Raw genomic sequence first — 23,877 nt, 5'->3', positions numbered from 1 at the left:
ATTGTGATTATAAATCTCTCCTTTCCGTTCTATCCAGACTCCACGTGTGCTGTGGAAGAATACTTGATTGAAGAATAAGTTTGTAATTAGAAAAAAAAAGAAGAAAAAAAAAAACAATCTTGCTAAGGTGTTAACGTTGAGACTCGAATTAGTTTGTCCGTTTGTTAAATACGAGTGCTTAGGTCTTTGTGAAACTAGGGCTTATTTATTCATCTCAAGATGCATTTATAATACAATGGATAAAATTATAATGTAGTGACTAGGTATTTGCAAATTACTTACTCGATTATCCACACAAAAAAAAAAAAATATAAAAAAAAATAAGAAAATTATTAATGTTTTCTTTTATGATATACTTCGCTAATAAAATGAGTCTTATTAACATTTAAATACACTTGACACATTTAAAATACAATGAAATAATCTTGGGAATAAACAATTTCATAAATGATTCGAATAATAATTCTGAAGAAAAAAATCTTTGCTTGTTATTTTGCTAACATCAGATTTCCTATTGTCTTTCAGTTTGCCTTCATTTAATAATTTCGAATTACCAAAATGAGCAATATGCTTAATACTAAATCTGTATTGTGTAGTCTCCCTCTGTGATAGATACTTCATGACTTTGAGGTTTTCAGGTTTTTATCAGTCTGCTAATACTGAGACAGATCTCTGAATATGTTAGCCTTTTTAGCGGTTTGGAAGCTTTACTCTGGCTGTTAAAATTGCTACAATATTCAACAGATCCTTTGAAACATTATAGCTGGCTGATAATTAGATGGCGAGACAAGGTGATGGATGATATGGAAAGAAGAGGTTTGGTGGAAGAGGATGCCTTTGATAGAAGGCATTGGAGAGGGCGCATTAGGCAACCGACCCCTTAATGTAGGGATAACGGTGGGAAAGAAGTTATAATATTCATCTTTCCCATTGGGATAAAAAAGAAATTTTCTCAAATAAGGATAAATAGAATGAGAAATGTCCAATTAAGCGCGAGTCCTCATAAAAGGCTGGATATATTGTTACTAGTGCCAGTAAATGGATATTTTGTAGCCTAATACACTCGGGCACACTACTCTATCTTATTTCCATCCCTCTTGCTTTTTAAACAAGCTTAGCATATAATAATAATAATAATAATAATAATAATAATAATAATAATAATAATAATAATAACAACGCCTTAATATAACTGCTTTGGATATTGCAAAGAAAAGTAGTTGATCCACCGTGTCACGTAACTCTAATGGCATTCGCATTGTCCAACTTTGCTGTTGCATTCTCTCTCTCTCTCTCTCTCTCTCTCTCTCTCTCTCTCTCTCTCTCTCTCTCTCTCTCTCTCTCTCTCTCTCTCTCTCTCTCTCTGTACCAGTAAACAAACAATGGAATTGAAACTTTTTCGGCAGCTTTACGAACTTTTATGCGATGGCCTCTGCAGCCGAACGGTCAGAGGATAGTTTTATTTGGATTTCTGCTTATCCTTTTATTTCTCTCTCTCTCTCTCTCTCTCTCTCTCTCTCTCTCTCTCTCTCTCTCTCTCTCTCTCTCTCTCTCTAGTCTGCTTGATCCATTTCTTCCATTGGTGTTGCTAAATTCAAACTGATTGTCTAGCCTATCTGTCTTTCTCACCAGGCCAATCTCCTAGTCTAAATTTAGACCCCGAATTACAAAGTTCTCTTAAAATACTTTATATGATTTTTATCATAATAAGGATATCCCATCTGATTTTAGTTATCCATAGGACCAAACAAAATAACTTGCTGTTTATCATTCTTTTCGTGTTCAGAAAACATCAACCATTAACTATCTTAAATCAAATCCTTTGCCATTGTTAAAATAAGTAGAGAAAAATAGTCTATAATTTTTCGTATTCCTCAGGAGAGAATATAAATCAAAATAATCTTAATGTGATTGAATTAAGGGAATTTCTGCTCCGAAAAGGCCAAGAGTTGAACTTATAATGTGGACCACAGGCTTCCAAGTTCTTTGCCAGGGGGATAATTTAGAGCTAGTTCAGTGAATAGAACTTCCTAATTCTGCGCATTCTATCCAACTAAGACATCTCACAGCAGCCTCCACTTTTCTTAATAATCATTTAATGTCAACATCTTCATAACATTTCGATTAAGGAAAATCTATTATCTTTCAGACAATCCATCATTTCTTTAATTACAGGGACATAGTTTTTATTAAATCTAATGGGAAAATTATTTCATCAGAATTACATTAAAACCCACGACTTGTATGTCATTAAGTGTTTCTCTGTAGTTATTATTTTGCATTTTGCCATCTTAGAATATTAATACATAAGAGATACGTAAAGTTAAAAACCACCAACATTTCAAGTGAATGACACTTGAAGGTTTTAAAGGTCGCCCATGACTAGCGAAAGCAAGGGACAGTGACATTGCCCTGTAGAGCAGGACAATGCCCTATAGACTGACCATACATACAGATGATCAGCGCCCAAGCACCCTCTCCACTCAAGCTATTACCAAGGAGGACCAGGCAGTGGCTGCTGATGACTCAGTAGATAGACCTATAGGCTCCTCCAAACACCCCCTCCTTAGCTCACAAGGATGGTGAGGTTGCAGCGACCAAAGGAATTAAGGAGTCTGGACGGGACTCAAACCCCAGTCTGGCGTTTTAAATATCCTGTCTATAGTGATAAAAATATACCGACATGGAGTTATCAGATCAATGTCAGACCAAGCTTTCACTGACGTTTTGGGAATTATTTGTTTGAACATCAATGATAAGGCAATGTACGAGGCTTTGATGTATTAATGACGTGATTACATTCAAAGGTAAAATAGATTATTTATCAATCCTTCACCAAAAAAATTTTATTGCTCTTTTTAAATGAAAATTACATATGACCTTGGATAAAATTCACTTCCGGTAATAATAATAATAATAATAATAATAATAATAATAATAATAATAATAATAATAATAATAATAATAATAAACATTAGGTGTGAAACATATATATGAAAAACACAAGAATCAAGAATATGGCCAGCATATTTCATTCTTAATAATCAATATTATAATTATTCTTTAGATAAATACGACCCATAGTATTATCAACATTATTTGTTTTACCAATCTCTAGGATCAAACACTCGGGTTAATTAAATCAAAGCCTCAAAAAAAAAAAAAATATGGATGAATACACCACTGTATTATCATCATCGTATGTACTGCTCTACCAACCCCTACGATCTAACTCTCAGGTTCATTTCATCTAAAAGACTCCAATTTCAAACAAAAATCGAAAAGTAATCTCAAAGTTTACTTATCTTGGTTTCTTTCATCTCTTGTGAATGGGTGGCATAAAAAAAGAGTCTTCTCCCACCTCGCTCTCTGCATCAGTGACGCATCATGAATTATGAGGTAGATATGCTTCAGAAGACATAGGCGTTCCTCTTTAATTTAATTATCTCTCTCTCTCTCTCTCTCTCTCTCTCTCTCTCTCTCTCTCTCTCTCTCTCTCTCTCTCTCTCTCTCTTTTGTTTGACTAACAATGGGACGAGATTTCAACTCACATCAGTAAATGATAATACAAACGTAATATTTCACGCGTCGTGTTAAAATGCTATATATATATATATATATATATATATATATATATATATATATATATATATATATATATATATATACATATATATATACATATATATACAGTATATATATATATATATACATATGTATATATATATGTATATATATATATATTTATAGAAATATATACTGTATATATACATACATATAAACATATAAATACACAGTATATGTATATATATATATATATATATATATATATATATATATATATACACAATATTTATACATACGCATATATGTATATATAAATAGTATATATATATGTACATTGTGTATGCATATGTATGCATACATACATATATACAGTATACATATTCTACACACACACACATATATATATATATATATATATATATATATATATATATATATATATATATATATATATATATATATATATATCCGAGTGTGTCAAAAGATTTCTATGGTTATTTAATAAAAAAACACTGATAACAAAAATATTTCGCCTCACTCTCAGATAGAGTAAGTGGGAATGTAGGCTAGAATTAATTAAGCGGTATCTTACAGGTATCCTATGCAATATGCATTTTGCCAACACACTCCGAGATGGGAGAATAAGTAATGTGAAAAGTCTTTGAAGTGGAATAGATTAAGGCACCTGGTGGTGCTTCGCAAGTCTGATTAAGAGTGGAAGTGAATAAACATGAGTCCACCATCTTTAAAATAAACACGAGTCCACCATCTTTAGAATAAACACGAGTCAACCATCTTTAGAATAAACACGAGTCCACCATCTTTAGAATAAACATGAGTCCACCATCTTTAGAATAAACACGAGTCAACCATCTTTAGAATAATAACGAGTCCACCATCTTTAGAATAAACACGAGTCAACCATCTTTAGAATAAACACGAGTCCACCATCTTTAGAATAAACACGAGTCCACCATCTTTAGAATAAACACGAGTCAACCATCTTTAGAATAATAACGAGTCCACCATCTTTAGAATAAACACGAGTCCACCATCTTTAGAATAAACACGAGTCCACCATCTTTAGAATAAACACGAGTCCACCATCTTTAGAATAAACACCAGTCCAACATCTTTAGAATAAACACGAGTCCACCATCTTTAGAATAATAACGAGTCCACCATCTTTAGAATAAACATGAGTCCACCATCTTTAGAATAAACACGAGTCCACCATCTTTAAAATAAACATGAGTCCACCATCTTTAGAATAAACATGAGTCCACCATCTTTAGAATAAACACGAGTCCACCATCTTTAGAATAATAACGAGTCCACCATCTTTAGAATAAACATGAGTCCACCATCTTTAGAATAAACACGAGTCTACCATCTTTAGAATAAAAACGAGTCCACCATCTTTAGAATAAACATGAGTCCACCATCTTTAAAATAAACACGAGTCCACCATCTTTAGAATAAACATGAGTCCACCATCTTTAGAATAAAAACGAGTCCACCATCTTTAGAATAAATATGAGTCCACCATCTTTAGAATAAACATGAGTCCACCATCTTTAAAATAAACACGAGTCCACCATCTTTAGAATAAACACGAGTCCACCATCTTTAGAATAAACATGAGTCCACCATCTTTAGAATAAAAACGAATCCACCATCTTTAGAATAAAAACGAGTCCACCATCTTTAGAATAAACATGAGTCCACCATCTTTAAAATAAAAACGAGTCCACCATCTTTAGAATAAACACGAGTCCACCATCTTTAGAATAAACACGAGTCCCACCATCTTTAGAATAAACACGAGTCCACCATCTTTAAAATAAACACGAGTCCACCATCTTTAGAATAAACATGAGTCCACCATCTTTAGAATAAAAACGAGTCCACCATCTTTAGAATAAATATGAGTCCACCATCTTTAGAATAAACATGAGTCCACCATCTTTAAAATAAACACGAGTCCACCATCTTTAGAATAAACACGAGTCCACCATCTTTAGAATAAACACGAGTCCACCATCTTTAGAATAAAAACGAATCCACCATCTTTAGAATAAAAACGAGTCCACCATCTTTAGAATAAACACGAGTCCACCATCTTTAGAATAAAAACGAATCCACCATCTTTAAAATAAAAACGAGTCCACCATCTTTAGAATAAACACGAGTCCACCATCTTTAGAATAAAAACGAGTCCACCATCTTTAGAATAAATACGAGTCCACCATCTTTAGAATAAAAACGAATCCACCATCTTTAGAATGAAAACGAGTCCACCATCTTTAGAATAAACACGAGTCCACCATCTTTAGAATAAAAACGAATCCACCATCTTTAGAATAAAAACGAATCCACCATCTTTAGAATAAAAACGAGTCCACCATCTTTAAAATAAACACGAGTCCACCATCTTTAGAATAAACACGAGTCCACCATCTTTAGAATAAAAACGAGTCCACCATCTTTAGAATAAACACGAGTCCACCATCTTTAAAATAAACACGAGTCCACCATCTTTAGAATAAACATGAGTCCACCATCTTTAGAATAAAAACGAATCCACCTTCTTTAGAATAAACATGAGTCCACCATCTTTAGAATAAACACGAGTCCACCATCTTTAGAATAAACACGAGTCAACCATCTTTAGAATAAACACGAGTCCACCATCTTTAGAATAAACATGAGTCCACCATCTTTAGAATAAACACGAGTCAACCATCTTTAGAATAATAACGAGTCCACCATCTTTAGAATAAACACGAGTCAACCATCTTTAGAATAAACACGAGTCCACCATCTTTAGAATAAACACGAGTCCACCATCTTTAGAATAAACACGAGTCAACCATCTTTAGAATAATAACGAGTCCACCATCTTTAGAATAAACACGAGTCCACCATCTTTAGAATAAACACGAGTCCACCATCTTTAGAATAAACACGAGTCCACCATCTTTAGAATAAACACCAGTCCAACATCTTTAGAATAAACACGAGTCCACCATCTTTAGAATAATAACGAGTCCACCATCTTTAGAATAAACATGAGTCCACCATCTTTAGAATAAACACGAGTCCACCATCTTTAAAATAAACATGAGTCCACCATCTTTAGAATAAACATGAGTCCACCATCTTTAGAATAAACACGAGTCCACCATCTTTAGAATAATAACGAGTCCACCATCTTTAGAATAAACATGAGTCCACCATCTTTAGAATAAACACGAGTCTACCATCTTTAGAATAAAAACGAGTCCACCATCTTTAGAATAAACATGAGTCCACCATCTTTAAAATAAACACGAGTCCACCATCTTTAGAATAAACATGAGTCCACCATCTTTAGAATAAAAACGAGTCCACCATCTTTAGAATAAATATGAGTCCACCATCTTTAGAATAAACATGAGTCCACCATCTTTAAAATAAACACGAGTCCACCATCTTTAGAATAAACACGAGTCCACCATCTTTAGAATAAACATGAGTCCACCATCTTTAGAATAAAAACGAATCCACCATCTTTAGAATAAAAACGAGTCCACCATCTTTAGAATAAACATGAGTCCACCATCTTTAAAATAAAAACGAGTCCACCATCTTTAGAATAAACACGAGTCCACCATCTTTAGAATAAACACGAGTCCCACCATCTTTAGAATAAACACGAGTCCACCATCTTTAAAATAAACACGAGTCCACCATCTTTAGAATAAACATGAGTCCACCATCTTTAGAATAAAAACGAGTCCACCATCTTTAGAATAAATATGAGTCCACCATCTTTAGAATAAACATGAGTCCACCATCTTTAAAATAAACACGAGTCCACCATCTTTAGAATAAACACGAGTCCACCATCTTTAGAATAAACACGAGTCCACCATCTTTAGAATAAAAACGAATCCACCATCTTTAGAATAAAAACGAGTCCACCATCTTTAGAATAAACACGAGTCCACCATCTTTAGAATAAAAACGAATCCACCATCTTTAAAATAAAAACGAGTCCACCATCTTTAGAATAAACACGAGTCCACCATCTTTAGAATAAAAACGAGTCCACCATCTTTAGAATAAATACGAGTCCACCATCTTTAGAATAAAAACGAATCCACCATCTTTAGAATGAAAACGAGTCCACCATCTTTAGAATAAACACGAGTCCACCATCTTTAGAATAAAAACGAATCCACCATCTTTAGAATAAAAACGAATCCACCATCTTTAGAATAAAAACGAGTCCACCATCTTTAAAATAAACACGAGTCCACCATCTTTAGAATAAACACGAGTCCACCATCTTTAGAATAAAAACGAGTCCACCATCTTTAGAATAAACACGAGTCCACCATCTTTAAAATAAACACGAGTCCACCATCTTTAGAATAAACATGAGTCCACCATCTTTAGAATAAAAACGAATCCACCTTCTTTAGAATAAACATGAGTCCACCATCTTTAGAATAAACACGAGTCCACCATCTTTAGAATAAACACGAGTCCACCATCTTTAGAATAAACACGAGTCCACCATCTTTAGAATAAATATGAGTCCACCATCTTTAGAATAAACATGAGTCCACCATCTTTAAAATAAACACGAGTCCACCATCTTTAGAATAAACACGAGTCCACCATCTTTAGAATAAACATGAGTCCACCATCTTTAGAATAAAAATGAATCCACCATCTTTAGAATAAACACGAGTCCACCATCTTTAGAATAAACACGAGTCCACCATCTTTAGAATAAACACGAGTCCACCATCTTTAAAATAAAAACGAGTCCACCATTTTTATAATAAACACGAGTCCACCATCTTTAGAATAAACACGAGTCCACCATCTTTAGAATAAACACGAGTCCACCATCTTTAAAATAAACACGAGTCCACCATCTTTAGAATAAACATGAGTCCACCATCTTTAGAATAAAAACGAGTCCACCATTTTTATAATAAACACGAGTCCACCATCTTTAGAATAAACATGAGTCTACCATCTTTAAAATAAACACGAGTCCACCATCTTTAGAATAAACACGAGTCCACCATCTTTAGAATAAACACGAGTCCACCATCTTTAGAATAAAAATGAATCCACCATCTTTAGAATAAAAACGAGTCCACCATCTTTAGAATAAACACGAGTCCACCATCTTTAGAATAAACACGAGTCCACCATCTTTAGAATAAAAACGAATCCACCATCTTTAGAATAAAAACGAATCCACCATCTTTAAAATAAAAACGAGTCCACCATTTTTATAATAAACACGAGTCCACCATCTTTAGAATAAACACGAGTCCACCATCTTTAGAATAAACACGAGTCCACCATCTTTAGAATAAACACGAGTCCACCATCTTTAGAATAAAAACGAGTCCACCATCTTTAGAATAAACACGAGTCCACCATCTTTAAAATAAACACGAGTCCACCATCTTTAGAATAAACATGAGTCCACCATCTTTAGAATAAAAACGAGTCCACCTTCTTTAGAATAAACATGAGTCCACCATCTTTAAAATAAACACGAGTCCACCATCTTTAGAATAAAAACGAGTCCACCATCTTTAGAATAAACACGAGTCCACCATCTTTAAAATAAACACGAGTCCACCATCTTTAGAATAAACATGAGTCCACCATCTTTAGAATAAAAACGAATCCACCTTCTTTAGAATAAACATGAGTCCACCATCTTTAGAATAAACACGAGTCCACCATCTTTAGAATAAACACGAGTCCACCATCTTTAGAATAAACACGAGTCCACCATCTTTAAAATAAACACGAGTCCACCATCTTTAGAATAAACATGAGTCCACCATCTTTAGAATAAAAACGAATCCACCTTCTTTAGAATAAACACGAGTCCACCATCTTTAGAATAAACACGAGTCCCACCATCTTTAGAATAAACACGAGTCCACCATCTTTAAAATAAACACGAGTCCACCATCTTTAGAATAAACATGAGTCCACCATCTTTAGAATAAAAACGAGTCCACCATCTTTAGAATAAATATGAGTCCACCATCTTTAGAATAAACATGAGTCCACCATCTTTAAAATAAACACGAGTCCACCATCTTTAGAATAAACACGAGTCCACCATCTTTAGAATAAACACGAGTCCACCATCTTTAGAATAAAAACGAATCCACCATCTTTAGAATAAAAACGAGTCCACCATCTTTAGAATAAACACGAGTCCACCATCTTTAGAATAAAAACGAATCCACCATCTTTAAAATAAAAACGAGTCCACCATCTTTAGAATAAACACGAGTCCACCATCTTTAGAATAAAAACGAGTCCACCATCTTTAGAATAAATACGAGTCCACCATCTTTAGAATAAAAACGAATCCACCATCTTTAGAATGAAAACGAGTCCACCATCTTTAGAATAAACACGAGTCCACCATCTTTAGAATAAAAACGAATCCACCATCTTTAGAATAAAAACGAATCCACCATCTTTAGAATAAAAACGAGTCCACCATCTTTAAAATAAACACGAGTCCACCATCTTTAGAATAAACACGAGTCCACCATCTTTAGAATAAAAACGAGTCCACCATCTTTAGAATAAACACGAGTCCACCATCTTTAAAATAAACACGAGTCCACCATCTTTAGAATAAACATGAGTCCACCATCTTTAGAATAAAAACGAATCCACCTTCTTTAGAATAAACATGAGTCCACCATCTTTAGAATAAACACGAGTCCACCATCTTTAGAATAAACACGAGTCCACCATCTTTAGAATAAACACGAGTCCACCATCTTTAGAATAAATATGAGTCCACCATCTTTAGAATAAACATGAGTCCACCATCTTTAAAATAAACACGAGTCCACCATCTTTAGAATAAACACGAGTCCACCATCTTTAGAATAAACATGAGTCCACCATCTTTAGAATAAAAATGAATCCACCATCTTTAGAATAAACACGAGTCCACCATCTTTAGAATAAACACGAGTCCACCATCTTTAGAATAAACACGAGTCCACCATCTTTAAAATAAAAACGAGTCCACCATTTTTATAATAAACACGAGTCCACCATCTTTAGAATAAACACGAGTCCACCATCTTTAGAATAAACACGAGTCCACCATCTTTAAAATAAACACGAGTCCACCATCTTTAGAATAAACATGAGTCCACCATCTTTAAAATAAAAACGAGTCCACCATTTTTATAATAAACACGAGTCCACCATCTTTAGAATAAACATGAGTCTACCATCTTTAAAATAAACACGAGTCCACCATCTTTAGAATAAACACGAGTCCACCATCTTTAGAATAAACACGAGTCCACCATCTTTAGAATAAAAATGAATCCACCATCTTTAGAATAAAAACGAGTCCACCATCTTTAGAATAAACACGAGTCCACCATCTTTAGAATAAACACGAGTCCACCATCTTTAGAATAAAAACGAATCCACCATCTTTAGAATAAAAACGAGTCCACCATCTTTAAAATAAAAACGAGTCCACCATTTTTATAATAAACACGAGTCCACCATCTTTAGAATAAACACGAGTCCACCATCTTTAGAATAAACACGAGTCCACCATCTTTAGAATAAACACGAGTCCACCATCTTTAGAATAAAAACGAGTCCACCATCTTTAGAATAAACACGAGTCCACCATCTTTAAGATAAACACGAGTCCACCATCTTTAGAATAAACATGAGTCCACCATCTTTAGAATAAAAACGAGTCCACCTTCTTTAGAATAAACATGAGTCCACCATCTTTAAAATAAACACGAGTCCACCATCTTTAGAATAAAAACGAGTCCACCATCTTTAGAATAAAAACGAGTCCACCATCTTTAGAATAAACACGAGTCCACCATCTTTAAAATAAACACGAGTCCACCATCTTTAGAATAAACATGAGTCCACCATCTTTAGAATAAAAACGAATCCACCTTCTTTAGAATAAACATGAGTCCACCATCTTTAGAATAAACACGAGTCCACCATCTTTAGAATAAACACGAGTCCACCATCTTTAGAATAAACACGAGTCCACCATCTTTAAAATAAACACGAGTCCACCATCTTTAGAATAAACATGAGTCCACCATCTTTAGAATAAAAACGAATCCACCTTCTTTAGAATAAACACGAGTCCACCATCTTTAGAATAAACATGAGTCCATCATCTTTAGAATAAACACGAGTCCACCATCTTTAGAATAAAAATGAGTCCACCATCTTTAAACTAGGCAAGGTACAAACGATACACTGCAGATGGATTTACTAAATGCCAGCAATCCCAATATGGTTTTGAGCCCGTGCCCCACATAAGGTGGTTCAACCTTAATCCAATCATTGTTGTGGTAATCAGTTGGTTCACTGTCGCAATTAAGGGAGAAGTTCCTTTCTTATCTCCAAGATTACTACATTTTGGCCTACATAGACTCTCACTACATAGTGATTCCAGTCACTTGAAATCAACAGGAGTTGAAATAAATGACAATCAATTTCAACTCTAAAGTTGTTGGAATAAATAAAACGGTTACTTGAAACCAGTCCAGTCGCTTCAAGATAGCAGGTGTGGCAAATAACACCAGTCAACTGAAAATGGTAGGTGGTAGAGCTTTACCAAGCGCTTTCTAGTTAAACGATATACCGAAAAAGTCTAGGAACATACATTTAGCTCTTGGAAACATTTATTTGAAGTCTTAAAATTAACTTGAAGCATACAAACAGTGCCATTAAATAAATACATAAATTAGGGTTTGGTATATTAATAAGATATATAGAGAAAAATTAAATATATCTCGTTTTATTTTAGTAAACCAGGCACAATTCTAAAAAAAGGGTTGTCTTTCTGATGTTGGTGCGAAATAGTCAATGGCATTGACTGATACTTGTGATTAAAATATGAATTGAAGAGATTAAGCAAAATGACTCAGCGACCTTGGAAATATAAAGTTAAAGTACACGCATTAGAATATGCATTTGGTACGAATTCACAGAATTTGAAAAGTCAATCAAAATTATTTAAATATGGTTATCATGAATTCATGAAGGAATTATTATGATAAATCTTCTATTAATCCGTTTTTGGTTGGCGATTAAAATTAACGGAATTGCAATATGGACAGATGATAGATTATAACTCTGCATTTACGTTCAAAAGTAACCGTCAACACGACTTCCACAATACGCTTCAGAAGACGAAATCAACATGAATGAGCCAAAGGCTTTTGGAACAAACCAGTATCGTATGTATTAAACCCAGAGGATTTCATATGAAGTTAGCGAGATTCAATGGTATAGACTTTGAGGAATAAGCCATCCAGGCTTCGGACCTACAACAGACTTCAGAACAGAAGAACACAGCAAACTTGTCCCTCAGGGCATACACCAAAGGATTCTCTCGGGGCTCTCCCACAGGCTTCGGATGCTAGACATTCGCCTCCTCTCCGCCTGCAGCTACGAACATTGAGGGGAACTGGAAAAAAAAGGAATGAACACTGTAAAACAGACAATTAGAATATATTTACGCTTTCGTTATCCACGGTGAAGTTTCAAGATGAGAAAAAAATTATGCCTACTTTCTTTCGTCGAAAAAGGGAAAAGTTTCATATAAAAGTCTGTAAATCAGAAATTTGAATATATGGTAAAGTTTTAAGATGAAAAAAAAAACTAGGCTTACTTTCTTTCGTCAATGAAGAGGAAAGTGTCATATAAAAGTCTGTAAATCAGAGAATTTAAATATATTTACTCTTCCGTTATCCAGGGTAAAGTTTTGAGATAAAACAAGATTATTTTTATTTCCAATTCGATATACTTTTATTGCTTGACTTGTTACTTTGTTCGAAAGTAACATTTCATTTTCCATGCAATATTCAATATTCTTAAACTCAGTAAATGACGAGACCAATTAAGGTTACATTCAAAATCATCATGACAAATCAACAAAGATGAAAGAATAGATAACGGATAAGAAGATTACTTAAAAATCATAAATCATAATCCAGAAGCGAGCAATACTGAAACTTTCGAGGTATGTGAAGCCCATTTCAAGTTTCTGTAATACATTTCATTTCTAAATTGTCTCAACATCATGATATTTGTTATAAAAAAAATGATTAAATAAAAGAAAGGATGAAAATACGTTTAGATATTTCATTTTAAAGTCAAGCAGAGAGAAAAAAGGACATGCATGAATACTAAAATTCCTACCACTTCCGCAACATTCAACGCCTTGGTCTTGCTGTGTAGGACAGAGTCCCTTATCAGGGTACCTATCCTCAGGGGGACAGTAGGCCTCCAAACCACAAATTCCTCCTTGGCGGGAGCAGGGATCTTCCTGGCGAAACTGGAAGAGAATCATAAGAGAAAATAATAAAATAACACAACAGAAGCATAAATCCAAACATGAGACGCGTTTTACAACTCTTAAAGCAAAACTGACAACTTCATTCTCTAATTTTCCCCTGGCCTTCCTATCTCAGTATTTAAGACAATTATATTGCAGTGCTGTATAGAAAGGCTGCTCAAGAAGCCAGTCCCCGTCATGACCAAAAGATAGATTTAGCTATTTGTTAGATAAAGAGTCCTGTCTGATCCTCGTGATCTTAGCAAAGGTAGAAAGAAGGTTTGGACTTAAATAATTTTGTGAAAGTGGGTGGCAGCCTAGTAATGTACTTTGCCTCTGCCGCTCATGAACGAACTTTTAAACTGCAAACCATAACTATTGGCACTGTTATCTCTTGACCTCGGGACACACGAAATGAAGTCCTAGTATATTGAAACCAGTACCCACTAAGACTCCTGGTTGAAACTAAAAAGTAAAAGGGGGTCAATTCGTTTCTTTTTACAGGATCAGAGACTAGATTTATGAACTCGTTTTAAATTGCACGGAGCTGGTGACATTGAGGCCACTCAGTGCCCAAGAGCAACAGGTGTGAAATGCTGGTGTTACAGTGTGAGGTGAATGTTAGCAGAGATTGGACACCAAGAAGAAAGAGAGCAAGCAAGAACAGAGCTTGTAAAGTAAAAGTATATAAGGCAAGTGCAGCTAAGGGTTAAAATAATGTTGCAAAGACTTGTAAGTAATGCCAACAATACATCGCGTAAGGTGCACTGGTGGCACTAAATTCCTACGGAAAGGGGTTCATTACGAAATCACCTCAAGGTTTATTTATCTTGAGAATGACACTGAGTTGCTAATTTCGAAGCTCAAGACATGTGGCCGGATAAAACAAAGAAACAAAACATTAATAGAAATAACCAGCACGGTGAAAGAGAAGGATCTATAAAATATGGCGAACAGCGAGGAGACAGCCTACGTGAGCAGTTTTTGTAGTAATGAAATGAAAGAGTTCCAAAACGTGACAAGTGTTCCGAGTCAGGCTGACAAGCCACCATATACGTTGTATTTGTTCCTAATAAATAAGACTTTTTCACATTAACTACTTACGTATTGTTTGTAGAAATTGATCAATTGGACGATAAGAATGAGAATGACTCAAATTGTAAGCATATATATATATATATATATATATATATATATATATATATATATATATATATATATATCTTTTTTTTTTGGAAAGAACGTCAAATCAAAATGAACCGAGAAAACACAATTAAATGTGAACACGCGATCTGTCAGATAAACCGAGGTTTTAGCAATCGAGAACTTCGCGAGTGAGGGAAATGGGTATTCAAGAATCAAGGTGACCTTCCTTCTCTCTCTCTCTCTCTCTCTCTCTCTCTCTCTCTCTCTCTCTCTCTCTCTCTCTCTCTCTCTCTCTCTCTCTTCGCGCATGTGAAAAGGTAAACATTTTACAAACAAAAATGTGTTATTAAAAACAGAATATAAAACTGGGTCACGTCTCTTAAATTGCCAAAACCTCAGACTTTTCTACTCACTGTTTCTGAGGCACTTTCATCTGATGGAATAGTTTGCCCGTTTTCAGCTCTGCATTCTGTGTAGAAGATAGAAACAAAACAAATAAAACGTTAGAAAAGCCTGTTTAGAATAATTTCATTTTCATTTCATTTTGAATGTTAAGACATGACATCATATCATTAAAATTTCGCATATTGCTTTTAATGTAACAAAAGCAAAGTATTTGAAATTAAAAACTCAGTTAATAATTTAACATTCTGAAGGTCTAAACTTCACTCATAGTGATCATAAGGGTCTCTGAATACTAGGAAAACCTAACGGAAAGACAATAGAAAAGATCATTTCTATATAATAAAAGGTAACGTGTCTAATATATATACAGTATATGTACATTATATGTATATATATATGTATATATATATATATATATATATGTGTGTGTATGTGTGTATATATACACATATATATATATATTCATAAAATATATATATATATATATATATATATATATATATATATATGTATATATACAATATATATATATATATATATATATATATATATATATATATACATATATATATACATATATATGCATATATATATATATATATATATATTATATATATCATCAGGCGTTACTAGTCCACTGCAGGATAAAGGCCTCAGACATGTCCTTCCAATTGTGTCTGTTTATGGTCTTTCTGTGCCAGTCCACACCCGCACTTTCTTAGTTCGTCAATCCATCGTCTTCTCTTCCTTTCCCTGCTTCTTTTGAAATTTCTATATGCCCATTCAGTTGTTCTTAGTGTCCATCTATAGTCGGTCATTCTCATGATATGTCCTGCCCATGTCCCTTTCCTTTTCTTAAATATTGTTAGAATATCCTCTACTTTAGCATGCTGTCGTATCCATGTTGCTCTTTGTCTCTTAGTGTTATTCCCATCATTACTAGTTCCATAGCTTTTTGAGTTGTAACTAAGCTTATGTTCTAAGGATTTAGTAAGGGTCCAAGTTTCTGATGCATATATATATATATATATATATATATATATCCTGTCACGCTCAGCGGCATTGCCAGACGTATGACAACTCTGTCTCTCCCAGTCCCACGGGTAAGGGGAAGCGATGTAGTCATTCCCTGCTGAGAGAGGGGTACCCCAAGAGGTAAACTCGAAAACCACAATCTCCCACAAATTGCCGAAACAGTCGGGTTCATGTTTGACAGGGAAAGTGGGTAGGAAAGGTCGAATCTGTGTGTGCGTGTCTGCATATCTATCTAACCTTTTAGCCGTCATTTCTGACGGCTTGGGTACACTAGTATTAGATAAAGACAACATTTAGTGAATATTTAAAGATGTACTGAGATACCTTACCCGAGAGAATGAGCGTGATGACCAGAAGGCTGAATTTGACTAACATCTTGTCTTGCACAATCGAAACCGAAGGTAAAGTCTTCGAAGATCTGGAAAACACAAAATTTTTTAGTGAAAAACGTTATCGAAATTTTACGTCGTAATAATCTCTCTCTCTCTCTCTCTCTCTCTCTCTCTCTCTCTCTCTCTCTCTAATATACACTTTCCGGATAGTAATGGACACAATTTTGGATCACGATAACATAAAACAAGAAAAGACAGATATAATTAATTCTAAGGAGAGAGAGAGAGAGAGAGAGAGAGAGAGAGAGAGAGAGCTTTTATGTGAGGTAATAAGAAATTGTGCATAAGAAACTGTTTATCCTTATAAGCAACTGTGTATGACCGCACGTGCACGAGAGAGAGAGAGAGAGAGAGAGAGAGAGAGATTTAACTTTCCATAAATTATCAATCCCTTCAAAGCAGTTACACTTCACGCTTGATAATAGCAACAATAGAATTTCCTTGAACATACAATGATGATTAAAGAATATACAATGATGTATTGGAATAGAGCAATGAGAAATATGAGTTTGCCTTGAGACTGCACGTCGCTTAGAAGGTTAACTGGTTTTCAATGAAAAATTCTCTTTTTATAACAAATGGGGATTTTCTTTCACCTTCATATATGTTGCAATAAACTATGCAATACGAGAAGCAATACCTATGCCTGCATCTCTCTCTCTCTCTCTCTCTCTCTCTCTCTCTCTATATATATATATATATATATATATGTATATATATATATATATATATATATATATATATATATACATATATATATATATATATATATATATATATATATATATATATATATATATATATATATATATATATCTATATATATATATATATATATATATATATATATATATATATATAGATATATATATATATCTATATATATATATATATATATATATATCCATACATACATATATATCTATATATATATATATATATATATATATATATATATATATATATATATATATATATATATATATCATATATATATTATATACATATACGCATATATAGACAGCCCAGACTTGATCAATAGACTTTGCAAATCCTAATGACGTGTCTCAATCCAGAACCATTGACCTACAAATCCTGGAATCCGTTCTAGATCCATACAGTTACCAATCCTGATTCCGGATCCAGACTCAACGACACACCAGTCATGAATATCAACCCAGATCCATGGGTATAAATCATAAGCCCCAATCCTCACACATAGAACTAAAAACTCACGAATTCTCATCAGGATACATAACCACATATCCTGAACCTCATTCCCCATCCACAATTTCAATCTAGATCCATCTCCATAAAACTTCGTAATCGCTAACGCGATCTGTCCCAAAATATATTCACCTTTTCATGAGGCAAACCTTAATCCTCTGGAAAAGAAAATCACTAAAATCCATCAATAACTTTTTTTTAGAGATCTTGTGGATAGATAAAAAGACAAAACAAACAAACAAACTGCTACATGATTTCTCTTCTTACTTCTTGGGTTGGAGGAATGAAGTTCATGTTCAAGGTGACTTTTACTCAATTCTTCTGACGAGAGCAATTGCTTCTCGGCAATGATAAGCAGAAAATAACTTCGGGTGGGTTGACTACTACATCACAAACACAATTTCATTCTAGTATAGGAATGTTATGCACTTGACCATTATTCCAATGTACTTAACATAAAATAGATTTTAAAATAGTTAACTAAAACCGTCTTTAACAAACACGTATTTGCAGTTTCACAAAAAGGGGGTGGTTACGATTGATATTGAACTAATTTAACCAATGTTATAATTTTACTTTTTAAATAAAATAGTATTGTAAATGCCACAGAAAACACAGCGGAATAAAAAAAAAAATACACGTTTTGGAACCTATAAATAACTTCGAGTTACTCCATTCTCCAAAAAACCAAGAATAAGTCTCAAACACACTTCCCGTTATATTACGTACACAAAAAGTAAACGCAAGCATCATCTCTCCACTTTCTTACAACTTTCTAAATTGATCAAGAAAGCTCTTCTTAAATTAAATAGCGAGCTGAACTAACGATCCTCTCACCTGTAATCAACTATCAGATATGTTTTCTTCTCTGGCCACGAAATCCAACTGTCACCCTGACACGGAGAGACACGGCGGTCTTGAGAATTAGTACTGCGTTCAAATAACCTTGTGGTCTTGTGGAAGTTATGGACTGAATGCGCTCAAGATCAAGGCGTTACCAGAGCTCACTAGACGCTACAATTCTTACCATTTCAGAGCAATTTTCAACCATAGAACTAAATGATTCGATTTCCAGGCTTTCAGTTAATCCCATGTTGAGGTGTCGTTAATGCTTTGATGCAAGGTCGCTTAGGATTTAAAAGTCTCATAATGATTATTTTTCTTAAATATATATGGACGATAGGGTAACCCATCCCTCGTAGGTTACTTTTCCAACACTTTCTCGTCAGTTTAGACTTAAAGCTATTTTGCCTACCTCATCGATAATCGTTTTGTTTCAAAAAATTTTCTTCTAGAAACCGGAAATTTGACCAGCAATAATTCTTCTTTTCTTTTCAATACAGGCAATAAATTTTATCAAATGGAGAGAGAAGGGGGGGGGGTTGTTTGCAGCCCTATATCTAACCGAGTCATTAATGAAAAAAAGAAAAGAAAAAAAAAGATGGAATATTTATTTACCTAACATTTTGTTTTGAGAAAATCTTCTGTTTCTGTCTCTTCAACACTCGATTTCAAATCATTGCTTCAAGAAATGTCAAGTAGATTATTGTCTTCATCTTCATTCAAGATGTCCAATATTCATTTACACAGGATCAAGAACAACCAAATACCATCAATTGGCCAAGGCACCAACCACCCGTTGAGATACTACCGTTAGAGAGTTATTGGGTTCTCTGATAGTTCAGACAGTACTAGAATTGGATCGCTCTCTCTTTGTTTACGGCTCATTTTTCGTTTGCTTACACATACACAGTATATCCCGGCCTATTCTTTCCACATTCTCCTCTGTCCTCATGCATCTGACAACACTAAGATTACCAAACAATTCATCTTCGCTCAATGGGTTTATTACTACACTGTAATTGTTCAGTGGCTGCTTTCCTCTTGGTAATGGTAGAAGAGACTCTTTAGCTGTGGTAAGCAGTTCTTCTACGAGAGAGACACTCCAAAATCAAAGCATCCTTCTCTACTCTTGGCTAACGCCATAGCCTCTGTAATATAGTCTTACACTGTCTTAGGTTATAGTTCTCTTGCTTGAGAGTACACTCAGGCACAATATTCATTCTTTTCCTTATTTCCTTTCCTCACTGGGCTATTTTTCGTGGTGGAGCCCTATGGCTTATAGCATCTTGCTTTTCCAACTAGGGTTGTAACTTAGCTAATAATAATAATAATAATAATAATAATGATAATAATAATAATAATAATAATAACCGGAAGTGAAAGAACTTTGGCTTGGATTTTTTGGATTAGCATTATGAACTGAGGCCAGGGAGGCTATTCAGTGAAAGTATAATAGAAGTCTAAAAAGTGAGTGCAGCTACGGGGTCGAAATGACGCTCCAAAGACCCTTAAGTAATACCTACGGTGCGCCATATGACGTGCACTGATGGTCCAGCTCTGCGTTCGGTGTGAAAGGTAAATTCAGATACAAATCTTTTGTTAAAAATTTATCACGTGAAATATATTAATTCACTCCATCGATTAAATTTCATCGATACAAATATCACGCTGTTGACAAGATGCTGGATTACACTTACTCATAAAGGAATTATTTTAAATATTCTAATAGAATCTATAAATTTTAAATAATCATCATCGTGAACACTCTTGCTTAATACCGCTTCATTGAAGACATTTCAAAAGACTTTATGCATTACGAAAAAAAAAAAAAAAATCGTGAATATATTGACTTGAGATCTGAAATGACTGATCAAAGGGAGTTGAGGAGATGGCCAGAAGGGCGATGTGGACATCTCTTTTGTCAAACTGTCCCAGACGATAAAAGTCCTTTCGGGAAAAGTGGAGCGGACTTCTCAAAAGAAATTATCACGCCATCCCCGAACCGTTCCCCTTCCACTCTTTCTCTGGACGGTATATTCTAAAATCCAGTATTAGTATATTTTACTCCAGCCCTGAATAAATTTTATCTCAAAAGTTTAATGATTGGCTCTTAAAAGTCCACACATATATATAGCTATATATCTTAACAACATAAAAGCTTTCACACTTTTTTTCAAAGTGATCTTCAGCTGGAGAGGCAGAAAGCTCCTGTTTTTAAAATAGACAACGATATATAAATGTGGAATTTTAATACCCAAAATTTTTTGACACGGCATGGTGTCTTTTTTTTTTTTATTAAGTTTACTCACTATCATGCACATCAATAAAGCTGATTGAATGAAAACCTAGCTTAGTATGAAACTGGTCCAGATATCGTTCGTTTAAAGGTTTAAAGGCGCTCGTGAATGGCAGAGGCAAGAGACAGTAATATTTCCCTATCAAGCAGAACAATATCCTAGAGACTGGCCATATTACATATGATCAACGCCCAAGCCCCTCACCTCCCAAGCTAGGACCAAAGAGGGCCAGGCAATGGCTGCTGATGACTCAGTTGATAGACCTATAGGTTCCCTCAAACCCCACATCCTTAGCTCACAAGGATGGTGAGGTTGCAGAGACCAAAGGAACTAACGAGTTTGAGCAGTAGTTGAACCCCAGTCAGGCAATCACCAGGCAAGGACGCTACCACCAGGCCACCACAACATAGTTTATAAGACAGTCCCTTATACACAAGGTCTTTGGAAGAAAGTTTATAAGGCCCTTAATAGCTCCAGCGATGATGCTTCATCAAAGTGGCTGAAATGGCCCGTCTGGTGCCAGTTACATCCGGTCGTGAAATTTCCAGTAGTGGAACTAAGAAGGTTGATTACATCCCCCGGATGTCAGTTCCAGACCCACTTGGACATTGAGGGAAGGACACACTTTCCCACGATACTGGATTTTCCGTGAAATCAAGGATGGTCATAAAATATAATCATGATTCTAACAAGCGTTTATCGTCATTTTTTCTTATAACTAATGAAGAAAATCTGTCCGTTTTAAAAAAAATATATATATGCTTTCATTTTATCAAAATAGAGTTAATTAGTTTTCATTTTTCATTTTAGCAGTTATGGGAGTTCCATAAAACTAAATAAGCTAATGAAGATAGTTATTTCTTAGGATAATACAATGTGTATTTGAATATGGAAACAGACAGTTAAAAGGTTGTGATAGCCTATTGGAAACGTTCCTGCCTGGCAATCGGCTAGACAGAGGTTCGAGCCCCGATCCTATAGGTCTACGCGCTGAGTCATCAATAGCCATTGCCTGGCCCTCCTGGTCCTAGCTTGGGTATTGATCTCATATGGTCAGTCTCTATGACATTATCCTGTTTCTTACATTTGCCACTCATTGGGGACCTTTAACCCAGAAAGGTATAGGATGGTGACAGAAAAAGAGGAAAGTCGTAACTACGCTTCTGAAAATATGAAAACCGGTTTGTAAAAAAAGATGTTCTTTTACATTTTAGCCCCATCGCGACTTATAGCACTGTGGGTCATAGTTAGATGGAGAGACCGGACGCCCTAGATTAGGTTAAGCACGGCAAGTCTAGGCGGCCACGGCAAATCTAGGGCGCATCTTTGTATTTATCTTTTATTGGTGCTAGGACATTTCGTCTTAGGCCAATCCGTCCCCAAAACACGTAAAAAAGATAAGAAGAATAGTATAGAATGAAAATGGTTGTCGAACAGTTTTAATTTGTTGTAGTCTCTCTCTCTCTCTCTCTCTCTCTCTCTCTCTCTCTCTCTCTCTCTCTCTCTCAAATGCAATTTTAGAAAGAAAGTTTGGAACAGCAAATTACTTCAGGGCTAAAATGGTTTTTGGTAAGTTTAAGATCTTTTGTTTTGGACAGATCAAAACAAGGTTTTTCATTCACATCGAATTAGTTTTATACAAAAAGATTAATTCTTCAGAGAAAGGGAAAAACGGAGATCAAATTATATATGCACAAAGAATAAGGAGAATGCTAATGGACTGAAGATAAACTGGCGTGAAAATTGTGCGTGCAAGGCAAGACTTCAAATGAAAACTATAAAGAGCTTAAGAAGATTAGGATTTATAATCACGCTTCAACTCCTGCAAAGGTAAATGCAAGGAACACGGTCTCAAATATTAAAGTAAAGTCGATTTCAGCTCCTAATGCACCTCTCAAAATCATCACTAGTGAAGTTGAAATGCTAAAGCAAATATCAAGGTTTGAACAGCTTAATGGTGATAACAGACTTGGATGCAAGCTGATTCCAAATATTCCGTCACATCACCTGCAAATGTTGCGTTCTCCATTACAAAAGAATACTCTTACTTTGACATCGACAAAATCTTTTTTTTTTACAGTATGACAGTGGAATAGAAGATTCAAAACGAATGCTAATTTTTGCACGTGACGAAGCACTTCGACATTTAAAATGGTACAAAAATTGGGCGGCAGATGGAACATTTAAATGCTGCTCTAGTCATTTTTTCAGTTATACAGTATGTAGTGCACATTCAAAACGATAATTTTAATGTCCCACGATTATTCGCATAGCTCTCTGACAAAAGTCTAAACTCAAAATAAATGAATTACTGCAGAACGAGGGCTATGATAACATAATTATAGATTGGGAAAAAAAAAAGACCGTAATAGATTTTTGGAATCGTTTCTGTCTTCGAATTTGGTTTTCTACTTGTTTTATTTAAGATAAAATGTCTACAAGCCATTTATACAAGAGGGAATGAATTGCACATATCACGAAAATGGCAGTTTTTGCCCAACCCCCAAAAAACCTGTCTTGTTGTCCTTACCTTCCTGCCGGTGGATGCTGTAGATGGATATGA

General features: G+C 34.7%; 1 protein-coding gene across 1 annotated transcript; it reads right to left on the bottom strand.

Moving 5' to 3' along the window:
* Positions 1-12,293: 12,293 nt before the first annotated feature.
* On the bottom strand, positions 12,294-19,131 carry LOC137638111 (U-scoloptoxin(19)-Tl1a-like). Its single transcript, XM_068370203.1, has 5 exons — positions 19,012-19,131; positions 16,885-16,973; positions 15,529-15,584; positions 13,834-13,969; positions 12,294-13,099 (listed from the first exon to the last, which is right to left on the bottom strand). Exons 2-5 carry the CDS (start codon positions 16,928-16,930, stop codon positions 12,969-12,971), a joined length of 369 nt encoding a protein of 122 aa, XP_068226304.1. The 5' UTR covers positions 16,931-16,973; positions 19,012-19,131; the 3' UTR covers positions 12,294-12,968.
* Positions 19,132-23,877: the final 4,746 nt, after the last annotated feature.

This window comes from Palaemon carinicauda, chromosome 3, assembly GCF_036898095.1.
Source record: "Palaemon carinicauda isolate YSFRI2023 chromosome 3, ASM3689809v2, whole genome shotgun sequence".
Classification (NCBI taxonomy): Eukaryota; Metazoa; Arthropoda; class Malacostraca; order Decapoda; family Palaemonidae; genus Palaemon; species Palaemon carinicauda.
This window is presented reverse-complemented; position numbering and strand designations above follow the sequence as displayed.